Genomic DNA, 18,121 nt, shown 5'->3' with positions numbered 1-18,121 from the left:
TCCCGCCGTGCATGACGTCACTCCAAGGGTTCAGCAGCGCGCGCGCCAACATCAATTTTTTTTTTAATGATTCTTATTTTTTTACTTGCGCTGTAGACTTCGCTGAAGAGGAGGGACTGCTCGAATTCTATGTAACTCTAGGCTAGCGATTTTGTCTTTTCGCCTGCTCGGAGATAAATAGTGCTTGCCTATCACTTTGGAACTAGCCAATGAGCGTGCGCGCAAAACAGCACTGAGCGCAGAGTATGATTCTTACGTCAAAGTTTGATGTCTTAGATATATTGTTCGGTAGGAAGCTGCCGAGGACCCAAGAAACAGTTTGTTAATAACTTACCTGCTGTTTTGAAAAAAAATCATTCCATGTCATTTAGCAATTATTCACCGAGGTGGAAGTAATTAGGGGTGGATTTTTAGCGAGCGAGGCCAATATCCACCCATTTCACCGATACTGAGGTGAATAATTGTTTTAGTACAGTCCAAACAAAAAACCGACAAGATCTGTTTTTTTTCTGTCAATATACCAGAAATGAGTCAGAAATTCAACTCTTAACACGCTATTTTATCTTTTTGGCTTCTTGGAGATGAATAGTACATGCCATTAACTTCCAAACTAGCCAATCAGCGTGTGTGAAAAGTACCCTTTACCTAAGTATGTGATGTTTTCTAATACGTATTTTGATTGATTTAGTTCTTTCGAGTATCTTAGAATTTGTGTAAATGAGATTTTTTCCTGATTTTAATTTTTCTAATTCGTAATTACATTTCTTGAAACTCGCACTTCATTTTTTCGATGGCGTGAAATTATTTTTCTCTATTCGAACATGCTAAGAGCGAAAGTCACTAAAATATTGGACCCAATGACGTGCTCACTACGATCAAATTCCTTTGGAGATATAAAAATGCAAAAAAAAAAAAAAAAAAATCAAAAGAACCAAAACAAAAAGTGAAGGACTTATGGTTAACTTCAGTACTTGAGGAAGGATGAGGGAGGATCTTCGAGAAGATATTGGAAGATGCGTTTTGAAAGATTTGTCTCTATCGATTTGAACCTCTGTCAACGGGCTGTACAGCCTTGAACTTGAAGGCAATAATAAAAATATGAAAATCGCTTTTGATTGAAATGTTGTTGCAAAGAATTCCCTATCATATAACATCAAGTGATTTACAGGCTTTTATTAAAAACAAATGATCATAAAGTACAAAAGTTATACGTGTATGCCAAAAAACCAACTCGCGAAGGAGCTCGACCTACCAGAACTTGCCTACTTTGTAGGACGTATCCCTATCACACAAATAGAAAAAGAGACCAATATGCTTGAACTTGCATCATGCCATACACATTAGCAAAAAAATTACAAATGTTCAGTGTCTTTAAGCTGCTACAGCTTTAAAGTGCCTATGAAGTAAAAATTTTTTTGTATAATTTTGTAGCTGATTATGTCCTTATTAAGGAATGACAAAAGAAATTTCAAGAAAAGAAATTTAAATCGGCTTTTTGGTGGCTCGAAGTCCCTAAATTAGACGTTATCGGTGTCTCCGGAAACTGGGAATGAGTTTGGCTCTGATGACGTAGCTGGTGGTTCTAGCGCTTTTGGTGGTTCTAGCGCTTTTGTTTGTCGTCTTCAGAACCACCTACTACGTCACTTCCTTTGTAAGATGAGATTTGACCGCGTGCAAAATGGACCCATTTCAGATTGCAAAATCCAAACTTTGAGATTCAAAACATAATACAAGAAAGTTCTTTTGGTCGGTCAAAATCGCTTAGCTGTGTTTATCAAGACATAAGCAAACAAACAGGGCAAAAAAAAGTTTTACTTCATAGGCACTTTAAGACTTAGCTGTATGGCTTTACCGCTACTTATCAGAGGAAACTAAACTTTTAACAGCATGATTCTGGCGTTGAAGGAAGTTGGATCCAGCTTTCTTCCACCAATCAACAACCTTTTCTATACACCTTTTTCATTCTGGATACATTTCCACGCTGTTGCAGTCGTCGCCATCATGATGGTCTTTGTCCAGGTTGTGGTGGTACATCTTTGTCCGGGTGGGCAGTAGCCTGCAGTGCGGCATATTTTGGGCGCACGAGTGCACATTTTCGTATTAGGCCGCCATCTTAGATTTTGTAACTGTGGAGGATTGGGGCGAGGAAATAATTGCCGAGGGAGTAGGTGTTAAGTGGAAAAATTCCCTCGGCAAATATTTCCTCGCCCCAATCCTCCACAGTTACTAAATCTAAGATGGCGGCCTAATACGAAAATTTGCACTCGTGCGCCCAAAATACGCCGGCACTGCAGGCTAGGTGGGCAGCGTCGTTGCGATAAGGATGGAAGGTGTTGGAAACTGTCTTGAACTCCCCATCTATGATTCCAAATCCTTCACCGACACCCACTTGGTTGAATGATTCCCCGAAGGCTTTTTTGTAGATGATGCCATGTACTTTTCCCGGTTCATTCTGCCATTTTTTCTGCAACCCTTGAAATTCTTCGGTATCGGTTTGCATGATAACAACATATCCACTTTTGCAGTGTGTTCCGTTGGCAGTGTACCAGTCATCAAAGCCATTTCGCCCGTAAATGATGATTCCGCCGCATTTATGACGACTTCCACTGTATGGGTTCGATTTTACATGAAATGCCGGAATCGTGCGAACTTCGAAACGCCTGTCATTTCCACTCGGTGGAAAGACTGTTAATTGTTCACATTCGTTGTCTTGTGCTACGTTGACCATAAATTTTGAGCCAGCCATAATGTATCTCAATGGTCTTCAAGTCCGCTGTTCTATTGAGCACAAAGATTGATTCTTACGTCAAGGGGAAACTTTTTGATGCCCTAGCTAAATTTTTCGGTAGGAAGCTGCCGAGGCCCTGAGAAAAAGACTGCAATAATCTACTTGTTCGCTGTTTTGTATCATTCCACGTCATTTGGCAATTATTAACTAAAGTGGAAGTAATTAGGGGTGGATTTTTAGCAAGCGAGGTAAATGTGTACCTATTTACCGATGATAAATAATTGCTTGCCTATTACTTCGGAACTAGCCAATCAGCACGTGGGAAAAGTACTATTGTCGGTCTATACAATAGGAGCTTTAGCAACGACGACGGCGACGGCAACGAAAACGTCGTGTCGCAATCTAACTTTTCGTTTTTGTAACTCTTTCGAGGTTATTCCGATGTGTTTCACTTGGAAAATGCTGGCGAACTATTCGGGACTATATCACTACGAACGGCGTTAAAGTAAGGAGAAAGAAAGAAAAATCAACCGTCATGCGCTCACGTTCTCGAGAAAACCTAAAGTTTGGTTATTTCACGTTGTTGTTTTGCCGAGAACGGCAAAGAAATGTACCAAAATGTTAAACGCACGTGCAAGGCGATTGTTTTTGGTCATTAAGCCTATTGTTTTCTGCTGTTCTCGTTGCCGTCGCCGTCGTCGTTGCTAAAGCCCCCTAATTACTTACCATGATCGATTTAGTAATCGAGAAGGTCCAACTTGTTAGTCAGCCATAAAAATAAGGATTAAAAGGAAAGTTTATGCCCTCTCCACTGAGCAAACATCTAGGAAATGAACCTTCTTAGATGAGTCACTATTATTTCTTTAAAGGGGATCGATTCAAAGTGCTGCATCTTTACATCTATTGACAGTATTACAAATTAAATCAAGCAATTTATTTGGGAATAATAATAGACATTTTGTTTTTTTTGTTAATTTTTCTTAGCTTTATTTACCTTTAAAATCGGCTGTACATTCGTATCGTGTGACCGAAAAAGGTCGGTATTTGTCTAATGCGCCTAAGTAAATCTTCAGTCTTCAATTCTGCGTTTGAATGGTCCTTGAATAAAGAGACCATAACCGTAAAGAACTCAATGTTCCTTTCAGGATGGACAGAAGCTGATAGGTTCTATGCTTCTGCTATGGACTATATATTGCTACAGCTTGCCCTCGGGATCCGGCGAAAAGCAAGCTAAGGTTAAACTATTCGCACCCACATAATGTGTTTAGTTCGACACATTTTGTTTGAAGACGGCCGTTGCACAATGGACATTCCTGGCCTAACCTGGTCTTTATAGCCTGGTGTAATGTTCCGCGGAGGCTCAAGAGGATTTGTGAGGAGTTACAGGAAATCTTGCGATACATGATAAGACTGATTAAATCAGAAATTAAGTTAGTAACCAAGTGAGGTCAGAATCCATAGTCCCAAATATCAGGAATTGAATTTTCCAAACTTAAGACCCTCAAAAGGCCATACTCGATGTATTAAAATTCTAACATGGCTCCGAGGCTGGGAGGGGGGGGGGGGGAAATAAAACAAAAGATATAAATTTTTCAACCCTGGACCTCGCTATGGATTCTTTATTTTTTTTTTCTCCCAAGTCTCGGAGCCAATTTTGAATTTTAATATATCGAAATTGGCCCATTAAACTGTTGTTTCACACAACAAACGTAATCTCAATTTAAGATCCGCTCTCTCTTCCGACAACAAAATACTTCCTGCAGAGTTTCTTCAAACTCTTTTGGTAACAGCATAAACATAAAACCAATCACGATGGAAAATGCAGCAACTATTTTATAACTGCCAAACGTTGCTCCTCGGAAGAGGTAATCTGTCACAGCATTGATAGGAATACCGAGGACTGTGCCAAGAGAGATGAACAAAGGGTACGTAAAAGCGATGCCAAAGTTTATCAGGAAGTTGAATATCATTCCTAGAACTGCATTTCCACAGAGATATTTCCAGGGGATATTTTCCCATTTGAATTCTTCCCAGCGCGTATAATGAAATATGACTATCAGTGACCAAAGAAATACAGTGCTCAGTAGGCCGAGGCAGGACAGGAACAGAGAAACTTGACCTAATGTAGCGTCCCCAATGATCTTTTTAAACCAGACCTTAAAAGCAAAAGAGAAGTATAACCGACTATAACTATAGCTCCCGAAGCTGGGTATGACACCGAGTGGAAGCTAAAGAAAGCTTGTTTCCAGGACTTCTAGCAGTATTTCACTAAGTTAATGAAATTTAAGCGATAAGTTAAACTAGGATGTTATTCTGATTCTGTTAATTAAAACCTTTTTTATTTAATATTCTTACTAAGAAGTTGGTATGTCTGGATTTAAGCCTAGTTCAAGCTAAAATAAATTAACCGAAAAGCTATAAAGTCGTTGTTAGATTTTTGCTTTAGTTTCACGACAAGTAAAAATAAGATCCTGTGGACAAAGCTCAAGTTTAGAACTCCGGTATCCCTGGCATTCACTCTAAACTTTCCCACAAGGGACATCGATTGGTAATCTAAACCCTACTGCTATTTCTCTGGTTTTACCTTATACAAAGCAGCTGCGATTGCTGCAGTTACGGACAATATTACACCAACAACGTTGGGTCCTGCAAATCCTTCTGCATAAGCCATCATCACTATCCCTCCAACACAAAGTGCGACTGCTGAAATCTGTAAAGGCAAAAAAATAAAATGAGACGAGATGAAGGTCGTTACTGGGTTATGAAGAGGCTCCTCCTACATCGAGTTTCGTCGAGCTCCCCTCACAAAAGCATTATTAGAACTGCAGATATACTAGATAACGTTAAACTTTGAACCAATTTGTAACGATACGGAGAAGAGATATGGCGACAGAAAAAAAAAAATCAAACTCTACAGACTAAATATCTCATCATTCGTAACAGCATCATATATCGACATTCGTATCTTTGCGGTGAGCCGGGAACTTCGCCACCAAGGACTTAGATAACCACGAGTCTCCTATAGCTCAGTTATAAAGCATTCGAAAAACTAGAAAATTTAGTTATATCATAATAAAGCTGACTGTTTCGAAGGTTAGCCCTTCGTCAGAGCGAAAATTCAGCTTAAGAATCTCTCTCCGAGGGCTCATTCACATTATTAACTCAACTGATACAACCAAACATCTCTTTACTGGTTTCAAGTTGTTACCAAGGTTTTTTCTCTTCACCTTAACAATTCCGAGCCTTTCCTGCAGCCAAATCAGGGAGAATAAATAAACAAAAGCGTTGCAAGAGGAAAACAGAGCCGTAACATCCGCTGCCCGAATGACCCCGAGGGCTCGCACATAAGAGTAGTTAGCTATCACCCACAGAAGACAAAATGGTCCCACGTATTTGAGGAGTGAGCTGAAGTGCAAGCCTTGGCTTCCAAAGACTCTCTCACTTTCTCTAAAACAATGGAAATAAAGATGAAACGTTAAAACATGTCACAAACTCGTCCCCACGGTCTTTTCTGCCTCCCTCGAATTAAAGGGAGCCTGGAGTAACGCAAACTACGTGAACCGCGGGAAAAATATAGTGAACCAAGTTGTGATTGGACTTAGATCTGCGTCTGATTGGTTTAGGTTGCGGTGTAAGTTTCCTGAACCAATAGCAGGATGAGCAGAGCGTGGTAACGAAAAATCAATCTTTTACTTGACTACAAAATTGTAGATTTTTCCGTAACTTGTTGTATCAGTTTGTTTGTTTGTTTATTTGTTTTCTAGGCGTGTGGACGATGTAGAAGCAAACTACGAGAGGATCCTGAAAACTTTGAGATGGAGGGTCCAAACTTTACTCTTAGTCGGGGGTGGGAAAAGGCCCTGGGAACGAGGTTGCCCTTTTCCCTTAGGGACAAGTCATAAATTAATTATCAAAAGGAGGACAGAGGATTTTGGGGGAATCGCATGGTTTTCAGCGGAAACACAGGGGGCTCAATCGTAGCCAACAGAGTCTAAAAGGGAAATATAAAAATTGACTACTAAAGAGGGTGGGGATAGGGGGATCGTAGGAATATTACAGAGCTTTATGGGGAATCAGGTGAATTCTATTTCGTCACAATTCTGCAAAGGGATCCCATGAGATTGCAGCACGCATGCGCATGTCAGTGCTTACGCTTCGCGCGTCAGGAGAAGAAGCACGTTTTACCCTTGTTACGAAAACTCTTAAAATATCCCCTGGAATTTAACCTAATCGCCAATTTATCAAAGAAAACTTACAAGAATGACCGAGAACAGCATCTTGGAAGCAAGAACTTGAACAACGAACACTGCAGAAGGTTATCAGTCCTACTTGGGCTGGAAAACTCGATCGCTCAGTTAACCAGAGCATCAGAAACTCAAGCTGAGGCTTTTCATAGCCTCAAAGATGAGATTTTTCTTCAACCTGAACCCGCAGATACGGAAAATGAAGAGGATGAACCGTCCGGTGCACACGTTGACCCAACGGTCACCATGAATAATCTTATCGCTGGTGCGAGCAAAGCTGCCACTGCAGGACAGACTCTGTCCGGTGGCGCCAAAAACACATCAGCCTCAGGCGCTGATACAGACATATTAGATAGCCTGACTCAGGCTCTAATATCAAATACAAAGAAATCCAAGGCTGTTGATGCCAAAATTGCCTCGCTCGTAGATAACAATCTCACCGGAGACTTTCCGGAAGCGACGGCAAAGGAGAAAGGCGAGAAATATCCGCCACCGGAAAACTGCAAACACCTTCTAACCGTAACGGTCAATGAAGAAATTTGGGACTTAATGTCCCGAAAGAACAGATCAGTTGATCTAGCTTTCCAAAAGGTACAAGAACCTCTTGTACAAGGTCTGTCGGCATTAGTGATGCTAGCTGACCACCTTGTGAAGGATATTCAAGAAACCAAGGGGTATCCAATGTGACCACTGTGACCTATGGTATCACACTAAATGCTGTGCCATTGGAGAAGATTCAAACTGCATCCTCGCCAATTCGTCTTGTACTTGGTTATGTGTCTCTTGTGGATTTCCGAGTTTTTCAAACTCGTTATCTGAAACCGATCTCGACCTGCAAAACTCATTCTCTTCAAGAGAATCATTAACACAAGATACACCAAATATGAACTCTACTTTTATACCTCAAGAGACCAGCCCATGCAGCTCTGGCTCGAGAAGTCGAAAAAAACAGCGTAAGCCCAGAAACAAAATCTCCGGAATGATTTTAAACTGCAATGGCCTTAAAGGAACTGACCATATTACAAAATTCCAAGCTCTCATTGACTTATACAAACCTGATGTCATTCTAGGAACTGAATCCAAGCTGTTTCCGGAAGTCTCAACTTATTCTATTTTCCCTCAGAACTACACGGTGTTTAGAAAAGACAGAACTCGATATGGTGGAGGCGTCTTTCTAGCTATCAAATCGGATTTGGTGTGCATTGAAGAGCCTAATCTCGAAGTAGAAAGCTGTGAAATCGCTTGGAATTCTCTTAAGCTAACCAATTGCAAGACTATATATTTGTCATCTTACTATAGACCACCACACTCACCTTCTGACTCACTCGATCAACTGAAGGAATTCATAAGACGTGTCTTTTCTAAAGTTCAAAACTATCCAAATATTATAATTGGAGGTGATTTTAACCTTGGAGATATCGACTGGAAATCAAATGTACCAGCTCTAGTTAATCCAAATACAGCTTCTCAACACTAGAAATTCCTTGACATCATCGATGATTATTCCCTAACTCAACATGTGAAATCTCCTACTGGACCGACTTCTGGAAAGACTTTGGACTTGTTGTTATCTTCTTATCCAAATGTCATTTGTAACCCCTCAACCGTAACCGGCTTAAGTGACCACCTTGCTGTTAACTTTGAAGTAAACCTGAGGCCCTCTAGATCTACGAAGCCTCCTCACAAAGTATATCAGTACAACAAAGCCAACTTTCCTGGCCTTCATAAATTTATGTCAGATTTGTCATTTAAATTTTTCACATCAGATCCAGAAAAAAGAACAGTTGAGGAGAATTGGAATATGTTTCAAACATCATTAACTACTGGAATGTCCCAGTTTATTCCTCAGAAATCATCAAGCCCAAGATACAAACTGCCTTGGGTAAATACCAACATTAAAAGGGAAATGCGCAAGAAAGACCGAATCCACAAAAGAGCTATTCGCTCTTAAAACAAACAGCATTGGGAAGCCTTTAAGTGTCAACGGAATTTGGTTTCTTAGCTCATCAAAGAATCTCACAACAATTATCTAAATGATGTTATTGGCAACAGTTTGTCTGAAAACCCCAGAAAGTTCTGGTCCTGTGTGAGGAATAGCAAGTCAGAGAATATTGGTATCCCACCCCTAAAGAATGATAGTTCATCAATATCTGTATCAGACAAAGACAAAGCTGAATCTCTCAATGCTTACTTTTATTCTGTTTTCACCCAAGAGCAGCTGCCGACACCTAATATTGGAACATCGCCATTCTCTTCCATTCCAAACTTACATATCTCAGCAGAAGGTGTTCGTAAGCAATTATCTCAATTGAATCCCAGGAAGGCATGTGGACCGGATAAAATTCCAGCAGAAATACTAAAAGAATTTTTCTGAACAAATATCTCACTGGCTAGCATTTATTTTTCAGCAGTCATATGAATGCAAGGAAATTCCATCTGATTGGTCAAATGCCTTGGTGACAGCAATTTTTTAAGAAGGGTAATAAATGAGAACCTGCCAACTACCGCCCCGCATTTCGTTAACTTCAATCTGTTGCAAGATAATGGAACACATTATTTTCAGTCACATGGCGAGACATCTGTCCTCACATAATATCCTCATCAACCATCAACATGGATTTAGGGAAAAATTTTCCTGTGCAACTCAACTGATTTCTGCAATACACGACTGGGCCAAAGGTATAAACTTCCGTAGCCAAACAAATGTGTTGCTATTAGACTTCTCAAAGTAATTTGACAGCGTTCCCCTTGACAGATTACTTATAAAGCTTGATTACTACGGAATCAGGGGTAACATGTTTAATTGGATTAGGGCCTTTTTGTCAAACCGCAAGCAAAGTGTCTCAGTTAATGGTACTCACTCTTCGTCAAGACCTTTTGTGTCTGGAGTGCCTCAAGGCTCTGTGTTAGGTCCAGTACTATTTCTATTGTTCATAAATGACATATCAAACTCAATCCAATCTAAGCTTCGGCTATTTGCAGACGATTGTGTTCTTTACAGAGAGGTAGCCTCACACCAAGACTGTCTTACTCTACAACAAGACCTTGATCTTCTGTACCAATCGTCGTGGACCTGGCAGCTCTGTTTCAATGTGTCCAAATGTTACCACCTCGTAATTACTCGAAAGAAAATACCTGTTAACTTCACTTACTCTATGAACAGTAAAATCATATCACAAGTCCCTACCACAACTTACCTGGGAGTAACAATCACTGATAACTTGTCTTGAAATCAACACTGCGATAATATCTGCGACAAGGCAAACTCCACCCTTGACCTTCTTAAAAGAATCCTTTCCGGTTGTTCTTCCAAGGTAAAGAACACTGCATACTGCTCACTTGTTCGTCCTAAATTAGAATATGCGAGTAGTGCGTGGAATCCACATAAACAGTGCAATGTAAAGGTAAAGAATACTGCATATTGCTCGCTTGTTCGTCCTAAATTAGAAAATGCGAGTAGTGCGTGGAATCCATATAAACAGTGCAATGTAAAGGTAAAGAATACTGCATATTGCTCGCTTGTTCGTCCTAAATTAGAAAATGCGAGTAGTGCGTGGAATCCATATAAACAGTGAAATGTAAAGGTAAAGAATACTGCATATTGCTCGCTTGTTCGTCCTAAATTAGAAAATGCGAGTAGTGCGTGGAATCCATATAAACAGTGCAATGTAAAGGTAAAGAATACTGCATATTGCTCGCTTGTTCGTCCTAAATTAGAATATGCGAGTAGTGCGTGGAATCCATATAAACAGTGCAATGTAAAGGTAAAGAATACTGCATATTGCTCGCTTGTTCGTCCTAAATTAGAAAATGCGAGTAGTGCGTGGAATCATATAAACAGTGCAATGTAAAGGTAAAGAATACTGCATATTGCTCGCTTGTTCGTCCTAAATTAGAATATGCGAGTAGTGCGTGGAATCCATATAAACAGTGCAATGTAAAGGTAAAGAATACTGCATATTGCTCGCTTGTTCGTCCTAAATTAGAATATGCGAGTAGTGCGTGGAATCCATATAAACAGTGCAATGTAAAGGTAAAGAATACTGCATATTGCTCGCTTGTTCGTCCTAAATTAGAATATGCGAGTAGTGCGTGGAATCCATATAAACAGTGCAATGAAAAGGTAAAGAATACTGCATATTGCTCGCTTGTTCGTCCTAAATTAGAATATGCGAGTAGTGCGTGGAATCCATATAAACAGTGCAATGTAAAGGTAAAGAATACTGCATATTGCACGCTTGTTCGTCCTAAATTAGAATATGCGAGTAGCGCGTGGAATCCATATCAACAGTGCAATGTAAAGGTAAAGAATACTGCATATTGCTCGCTTGTTCGTCCTAAATTAGAATATGCGAGTAGTGCGTGGAATCCATATAAACAGTGCAATGTAAAGGTAAAGAATACTGCATATTGCTCGCTTGTTCGTCCTAAATTAGAAAATGCGAGTAGTGCGTGGAATCCATATAAACAGTGCAATGTCAATAAGATAGAGATGGTCCAAAGACGTGCCGCAAGGTTTGTCAATAATGACTACTCTGGTCACAGTAGTGTCTCTCAGATGATTAAATCACTAGGATGGGATTCTTTGGAACGTCGAAGACTGATAAATCAAACCTGCATGTTCTACAAAATCTATAGGGGCCTTGTTGGGATCTCGCTACCATCCGAGATAATGTAAGTTACCAGACCATAAAGGTACCCAAATTGTGTACCGTTCCAACAGATTTGCACCCTGAATGACACATACAAATATTCCGTCTACCCCAGAACTATCAGAACTTGGAACAATATGAACTTACCTCAAATCCCTAACTCTCTAGATGATTTCAAGGCCAATGTGTCCTTATATATTTAAAGACAGTGGAGCTTTTATTTATGCGGTGTATATTAATTGTAACTATTTATTTTAGAAATATTATTGTGTTATAATCAATGTTATTATTCATTGTTATTGTCATCACTATTTTAATACTTTTAAATATAGTTATAAGTTATATACTTTAAAAACTCCTAGTACAGTTTTAACTGTTTTAGGAGTAAACCTATTAAAGCATAAAGCACCAAAACAACCAATGTCAGAGAAACCTGGACCAGGTTATGGATTGCATTGCCATTTTCGGTAACACAAACTGGAAACTTAATATGAGGAGACGTGATGTGATCAAACCTGATCTTAATTCACCATATACAAGACTTTGCAAGGAAGACATTAAGTCCTCTAGCAAACTTTTTGGTGATGATTTATTCAAACACCTCAAAGAAATGACTGATGCTAAGAAAGCAGGTCAACAGATGCAGAGAAATAGCTAATCTGCAAAGCCTAAACACAAGACTCACCGCTTTAAGCCATACGAGAGGGCCTCAACAAATTCTAATAGTAACTGGCATGGAAGCAGCAAAAGTCACAGACGTCCTTTTTTAGGACAGGGTCGTGCATCCAGCCAAACAACCCAAAAGAAACACAACACCAAAAGCCAGTAAATCAACAGGTAAATTGTAATATGTATGATGTGCGATCCTCGCAGTAGATAGCGCTATATATACTGCGAGGATCGCACATCATACGTATCTAATACCGCAGTTCAAAATATATGAACTTCATATATTCATTGCATCTCAAATTGTAATATGTTCAGTAGTTCTGTTTATACACAATCAAATACTATTGATCAAGATGACCTCAGACGGAGATGTTTAAGAATCCAAGCAGGTCTTGTGAGCCAACACTCACGTAACTGGGAATTGCTTGCTAGTGACCCAGTTATTTTAGATGCCATAAAGCATTACCACATAGAGTTTGAAGCAGAATTCCCTCAACAAACCATGAAACCTAAAAGTATTCGTTTCTCTAACACAGAATTTGATGTTGTAAGCTCAGAAATATCAAAATTACTCTCAAAAGGAGGGATTGAGTGTACAGAGAGCAAACCTGATGACTACCTAAAGCTCTAACATATTTGTAAGGCCTAGAAACGATGGCACTTATAGAGTGATTCTGAACTTGAAACCATTTAATGAATTTGTAGACTACCATCATTTCAAGATGGATACGTTTCATACTGCCCTCACGCTTGTTCGGAGAAATTGTTGTATGGCATCTGTAGACTTAAAATATGCTTACTACTCCATACTGATTGCAACACAACATCGTAAATATCTCACTTTTGAGTGGGATAATAAGTTGTACCGCTTTACCTGCCTTCCCAATTGCTTATCATGTGCCCCCAGAATATTTACAAAAATATTGAAACCTGTTTATGCACATCTAAGATCACTGGGGCACACCTGCATGGGCCACATTGATGACTCATTGCTAATTGGATATCATCACCCCTCCTGTTCAGCTAATGTCAAAGACTCAGTTGAGCTCTTCCACCAGCTTGGGTTCACCCAGAAAAATCAGTGTTTGAACCCAAGCAAAAAATAGAGTTCCTAGGCTTTGTCAACAGCATTTCCATGACTGTCAGAAGCTAGAGTCGCATTTCCATGACTGTCAAGAAGCTAGAGTCGCTCTCGGCTATCGCCTCGAGCGACTCTTACGCTTCTTTCGTGCTTAGCAACCTCCCGCGTGCAAACATAACTCAATAGTGTACGCTGTGGTATTTACCATTTGTTAATTCGGGTACAATCTGACAATACCACCGCAGTTGCATACACAAACCAAATGGGTGGTATCAAATCTAAGGAATGTGGTAATATCTCAAGACAGATATGGGAATGGTGCATGGCTTCAGATAATGAAATAAGTGCATGCCATATCCCAGGATCCCAAAATACACAGGCTGACGAAGAGTCACGTGTATTTAAAACCTCTACTGAATGGTCATTGTGCCCACAGGTTTTTGAGGATATTCGAAAACATTTTGGAAACTTTAATATGGACCTTTTTGCATTTAGACTTAACTTTAAGGTTTCCTCGTATGCATCCTTGAGACCAGACCCAGATGCAACATTTATTGATGCATTCCTCGTGGATTGGGAACCTTATTCATTCTATGCTTTTCCCCCTTTTAGTGTCATAGCAGCTTGCCTACAAAAACTAGACCAAGATCAAGCAACAGGTGTAATTGTAGTACCAATTTGTTGGTGGACAACCCGCTGATACTTCCCCAATCGAACAACCTCACACAGCCACACAATGGATCCGTACACCCTCTCAGGCACCAGCTCAGAATGATGGCCTGCAAAGTCTCAGGAAAACTTTCCTTCAGAGAGGATATTCAGAGAAGGCAACAGAAATTATCGTTCAATCCTGGTCTACTGGGACGCAAAAACAATATAGACCTTACATCACAAAATGGCTTGAGTTTTCTTCTGAACAACAGACTGATCCATACAACCCACCTCTGAACTTAGTGCTTGATTTTTTAGTTCAAATGCACGAGAAAGGCTTGGAATATACAACTATTAACACTGCTCGGAGTGCTTTGTCAGCAATTATCTCACCTCAAGATAACATCAACATCGGAAACCACCCGGTAGTTTCGAGATTCATGCGGGGCATTTTCAAAAATTTGTTTCACGGTAGTCCCGAGATCATATCCTTGGCCACGCTTGTAAATAGCCAACTGGTTTGCCTCCGGCCGGTTGGGGTTCTTAATCATGTTCTTAATGATGTTATGTTCAATTTAGACCATTTGTTTCATGTGTTTGCGAGGACCACAATGGAAACTACTGGTTCACCAGTAATTGTGTAATCCTATAAAAAGACTTTTTTTTTTTTTTTTAAATAAACCACCACGCCTTCGCTACCAGACCACTTGGGATGTTGATAAGGTTCTGACTTACCTTTCTTCATTGGGTACAGCAAGCAATTTAACCCTGAAACTTTTGACCCAGAAGCTTATAATGCTAGTACTTGTCTCTGCACAACGAGGTCAGAGCCTCCACATGAAGGACTTCGACTTTATGAAGGAAAATGACTCAGTGTTTGAATTTGTGTTGTCAGAACACATTAAACAAAGCCGTCCAAGCTAGACACCTCCATCTATATCTTTGAAGACATTTCCTCACGAAGGCACACTGCGTATACAAGCATATGAAAGAATATGTTGCCAAGACAAAACCACTCAGAGAATCTGAAACGAAACTTTTCATAGCAATGTTAAACCTCACCACAGGGTTTCTAGAGAAACTATCTCTCGTTGGATACACCGAGTGATGTTCGATGCTGGAATAGATGAAAGTGTTTTCAAGCCCCATAGTGTCCGTGCAGCAGCAACTTCAAAAGCCAAAGCTGCATCTTTTCCCTTGCAAGACATTCTAAAGAGGGCTGGATGGAGCTCCTCCAGAACTTTTGACACATTTTATAACAAACCGTTAAAAGAGAACCCCTCTTTTGACATAGCTATACTAGACAGAACTGCTCAAGACTTATTCTAAGTAATGTTGTGAAGGCATTTATAAGCTGTTATAACTAAAGCAATTACACAGCTAATTTTATTATGTTTCTTTAGTATCATGTTATCCAATTTATGGTTGCATTTGTTTTACCATTAAAACAGACTTTATCACTTGTTATATAATTCTTGTTGGCTCTCATCTGAATGCATGACTTTAAAATCTCATGGGATCCCTTTGCAGAATTGTGACGAAATAGAATTTGAAAATTAAACGAGACTTACCTGGAAGTTGAAGTTTGATTTAAATTCTATTGAGTCAATCTGCACCAAGGGATCACATGCCCACCCTCTTTGCAAAGGAGGCTTTTGCACCCTACCCTCATCGCTTTATCATATAGTTAGGTACATATATAACACAGTACCTACTACAGGATACATTGCCGATGCATTCATAATCGAGCTGCAAAAACTGACGTGCGCATGCGTGCTGCAATCTCATGTGATCCCTTGGTGCAGATTGTGACTCAATAGAATTTCAATCGAACTTCAACTTCCAGGTAAGTCTCGTTTAATTTTCAAAATTTATCATGAGACCAACAAAATCTTACGACTCCTTCCCCCTTGCTCCCACCTCTCCCAGGCGATAAATAATGGCCAATGCGTAAACTGAGGACGAGGGCTAGAAGAATTTGATGAGATCTTTTTGAAACTACAGAGTTAAAAAAGGTAAGAACTTTGACAAACCTGTAAAACTGAGTTATCTTCTTTCCTCTGAGCAGTCCCCTCAAAGAATAGACAGGAAAAACCAGAAGCATCCAGGAAGTTGAGAACCAAGAGACAAAGAACGGCGCCTTAAAATCCGGCGAATATGTGCTCTGAGCAAACTGCGTCGACCCCACCCAGGAAAATGCGATGCCAATCACTATGACAACGCCAATCAGCATCTTCCTGGTATCGAGATGAAATCCTTCTGGAACGTCCTGCAGATGTTGCGGTCCTTTGTGAAAGTAACCATGTTAGAGCAGGGTAATTTGGTTCTATCAACTAAGTTGAAATTGTAAATTGGCCACCTTAACGAGTAAAAACGGAAGGCTGACTTTTCGCGCGTTAGCCCTTCGTCAGAGCGAATGACGAAGGACTTACGCTCGAAACGTCAGCTTTTTTACTCGTTACGGTGGCCAATTTACAATTTCAACTTAGTTGATATAACCAAATTACCTTGCTGCCCCCACCGACGCAGCACTACAGTTTCTTTAGACTTTCAGCCTTTATTCATGTTAGAGCAGATTGTGAACGAAAATTAAATCTGGAGTCTTTTATGTTACATTTTATTGATCAAAAGCTGGATTATTGCTTAAAAGTTCTATTTAAAACAAAGAAAGACCTACGATGAGCTTAGGCGCGAAACTAGTCTAACAAAACTTAACTTCGAGTTCGCATACGTCACGCCATCATGACATCAAGTCACGGGCTACATATTTTGAATCCACTCTCGACACTCATTAACGTACGTATAGCTGTAATACTCGTTTCTCTGATAAACATCATCTGTTGGTAGCAATACTCCACCTTAAATTTGAAATTACCTCATATCAGAATTTTAATGAAGGTTACAGTTGAAGACAGAATATGTCCACCAAATGACGACATCTATCGGAAGCTTATCGGAGAGATTAGTATTAAAGTATTTCCTCATCGATTTTGTATTGACTAATGTTTCCGTGTCTTAAGCAAACAGCATTACAGCACAGGGCAAATCGAAGAGAGGTTATCCTATTGACTGCCTAAATAGCATTTAAATGATTTGATTGTCATCATGTACCTGAGAACACCACATCTTCTTCGTAGAAATTAGGTCGTCCTCCAGTTTTGAATAATAACTTTGATTTTTCGCAGGACCTCTCGATTTGGTTTTCGTTTCCTTGCATGATCAATTCGTCTTTAGTCAATACTTACACTAGAGTCGTTATGAGCACTTTGCAAGGAGACAAAATCTGGAAAAAAATTAGCCATGAAAAGAGATGGCGAATATTCTTAAATCGAACACAGGTATTTGTCACGCGTTAGGCTTGCGACTGAGTCACACGGATCTAACGCTGTTAAAAATCGAGTCACGTGCTGGTGGACAAGGTCCACAGAAGTTTCCTTAATTTGTGCATGGTCTGATAACCCGGATGAGAGCAATCCTGACGCGACGAGTGAATAAAGGGGGCAAAGAGGCTAAAGAGTTTGTGGTGCTTAGTCGGTGGGAAAGTGTAGCAAGGTAATTTTTGTTTTATTAACTGAGTTGGTAATGTAAACTGACCACTGCAAAACCAAAATCACCTGATCCTGACAAGGACTGTTGTCAGGGTGTGACATTAATAGGGACCTTAATTAAGCAGTCAGGACGGCAACGCCAAGGAAGACGTCTATTAAAAAAAAAAAATGAATTTCTACTTTTGATCAGAATTTCGAAAATAGCTGCATGTATTTACCATCTCATACAGCGCCACAACTCAACCTCAACATAACGTATAAAAGTAGCATTGAGTTCTAAATGGAAATTAAAATAATTTGCTGTCACTGTCTCTGTTCAAAGACGACGCAACGTTTGGTGTTTTCACCTTTTTGTTTTGCAAAGGACAGCCAAGAAATGTACTAAGTTTTAAGCCGTCGTGATTTGCTTAAGGTCAGGGACCGCGGAGCAAGGTGTAAAGTGGGAGGGCTGAAAATTGAAAATAATTTTTTCATATTGAAAATTGAAAAAAGGAATAAAATCATAGTAATTATTTTTCTTTTTGGTGCAAAAAGTGGGGGCGGGGGCA

The 18,121-nt window shown here is 39.8% G+C and overlaps 2 protein-coding genes and 2 pseudogenes across 2 annotated transcripts; 1 reads left to right on the top strand and 3 right to left on the bottom strand.

Annotated features, from left to right (window-relative positions):
* LOC148740617 (uncharacterized) overlaps positions 1-18,121 on the bottom strand; it is a 1,045,961-nt pseudogene that overhangs the window by 898,740 nt on the left and 129,100 nt on the right.
* LOC148740627 (uncharacterized) lies at positions 1,154-2,746 on the bottom strand (annotated as a pseudogene).
* LOC111347058 (solute carrier family 35 member F3) lies at positions 3,685-17,429 on the bottom strand. The gene is made up of 5 exons (XM_088748797.1): positions 17,137-17,429; positions 16,059-16,311; positions 5,956-6,175; positions 5,313-5,438; positions 3,685-4,884 (listed from the first exon to the last, which is right to left on the bottom strand). The coding sequence occupies exons 1-5, from the start codon at positions 17,240-17,242 to the stop codon at positions 4,444-4,446; spliced, it is 1,146 nt and encodes a 381-aa protein (XP_088604923.1). The 5' UTR covers positions 17,243-17,429; the 3' UTR covers positions 3,685-4,443.
* LOC148740626 (uncharacterized) lies at positions 6,844-7,659 on the top strand. The gene has a single exon (XM_088749149.1). It carries the CDS (start codon positions 6,844-6,846, stop codon positions 7,657-7,659), a length of 816 nt encoding a protein of 271 aa, XP_088605275.1.

The sequence above is a fragment of the Stylophora pistillata genome, chromosome 2 (assembly GCF_964205215.1).
Source record: "Stylophora pistillata chromosome 2, jaStyPist1.2, whole genome shotgun sequence".
Classification (NCBI taxonomy): domain Eukaryota; kingdom Metazoa; phylum Cnidaria; class Anthozoa; order Scleractinia; family Pocilloporidae; genus Stylophora; species Stylophora pistillata.
This window is presented reverse-complemented; position numbering and strand designations above follow the sequence as displayed.

Excerpts from the sequence above, each read along its gene's own strand:
- LOC148740626 (XM_088749149.1), top strand. The coding sequence starts at position 6,844 with ATGAGATTGCAGCACGCATGCGCATGTCAGTGCTTACGCTTCGCGCGT.
- LOC111347058 (XM_088748797.1), bottom strand. The coding sequence starts at position 17,242 with ATGCAAGGAAACGAAAACCAAATCGAGAGGTCCTGCGAAAAATCAAAG. Across the intron at positions 16,312-17,136 it reads AGAAGATGTGGTGTTCTCAG|GACCGCAACATCTGCAGGAC; the intron begins GTACATGATGAC and ends ACTTTCACAAAG. Across the intron at positions 5,439-5,955 it reads AAAGGCTCGGAATTGTTAAG|ATTTCAGCAGTCGCACTTTG; the intron begins GTGAAGAGAAAA and ends TTGCCTTTACAG.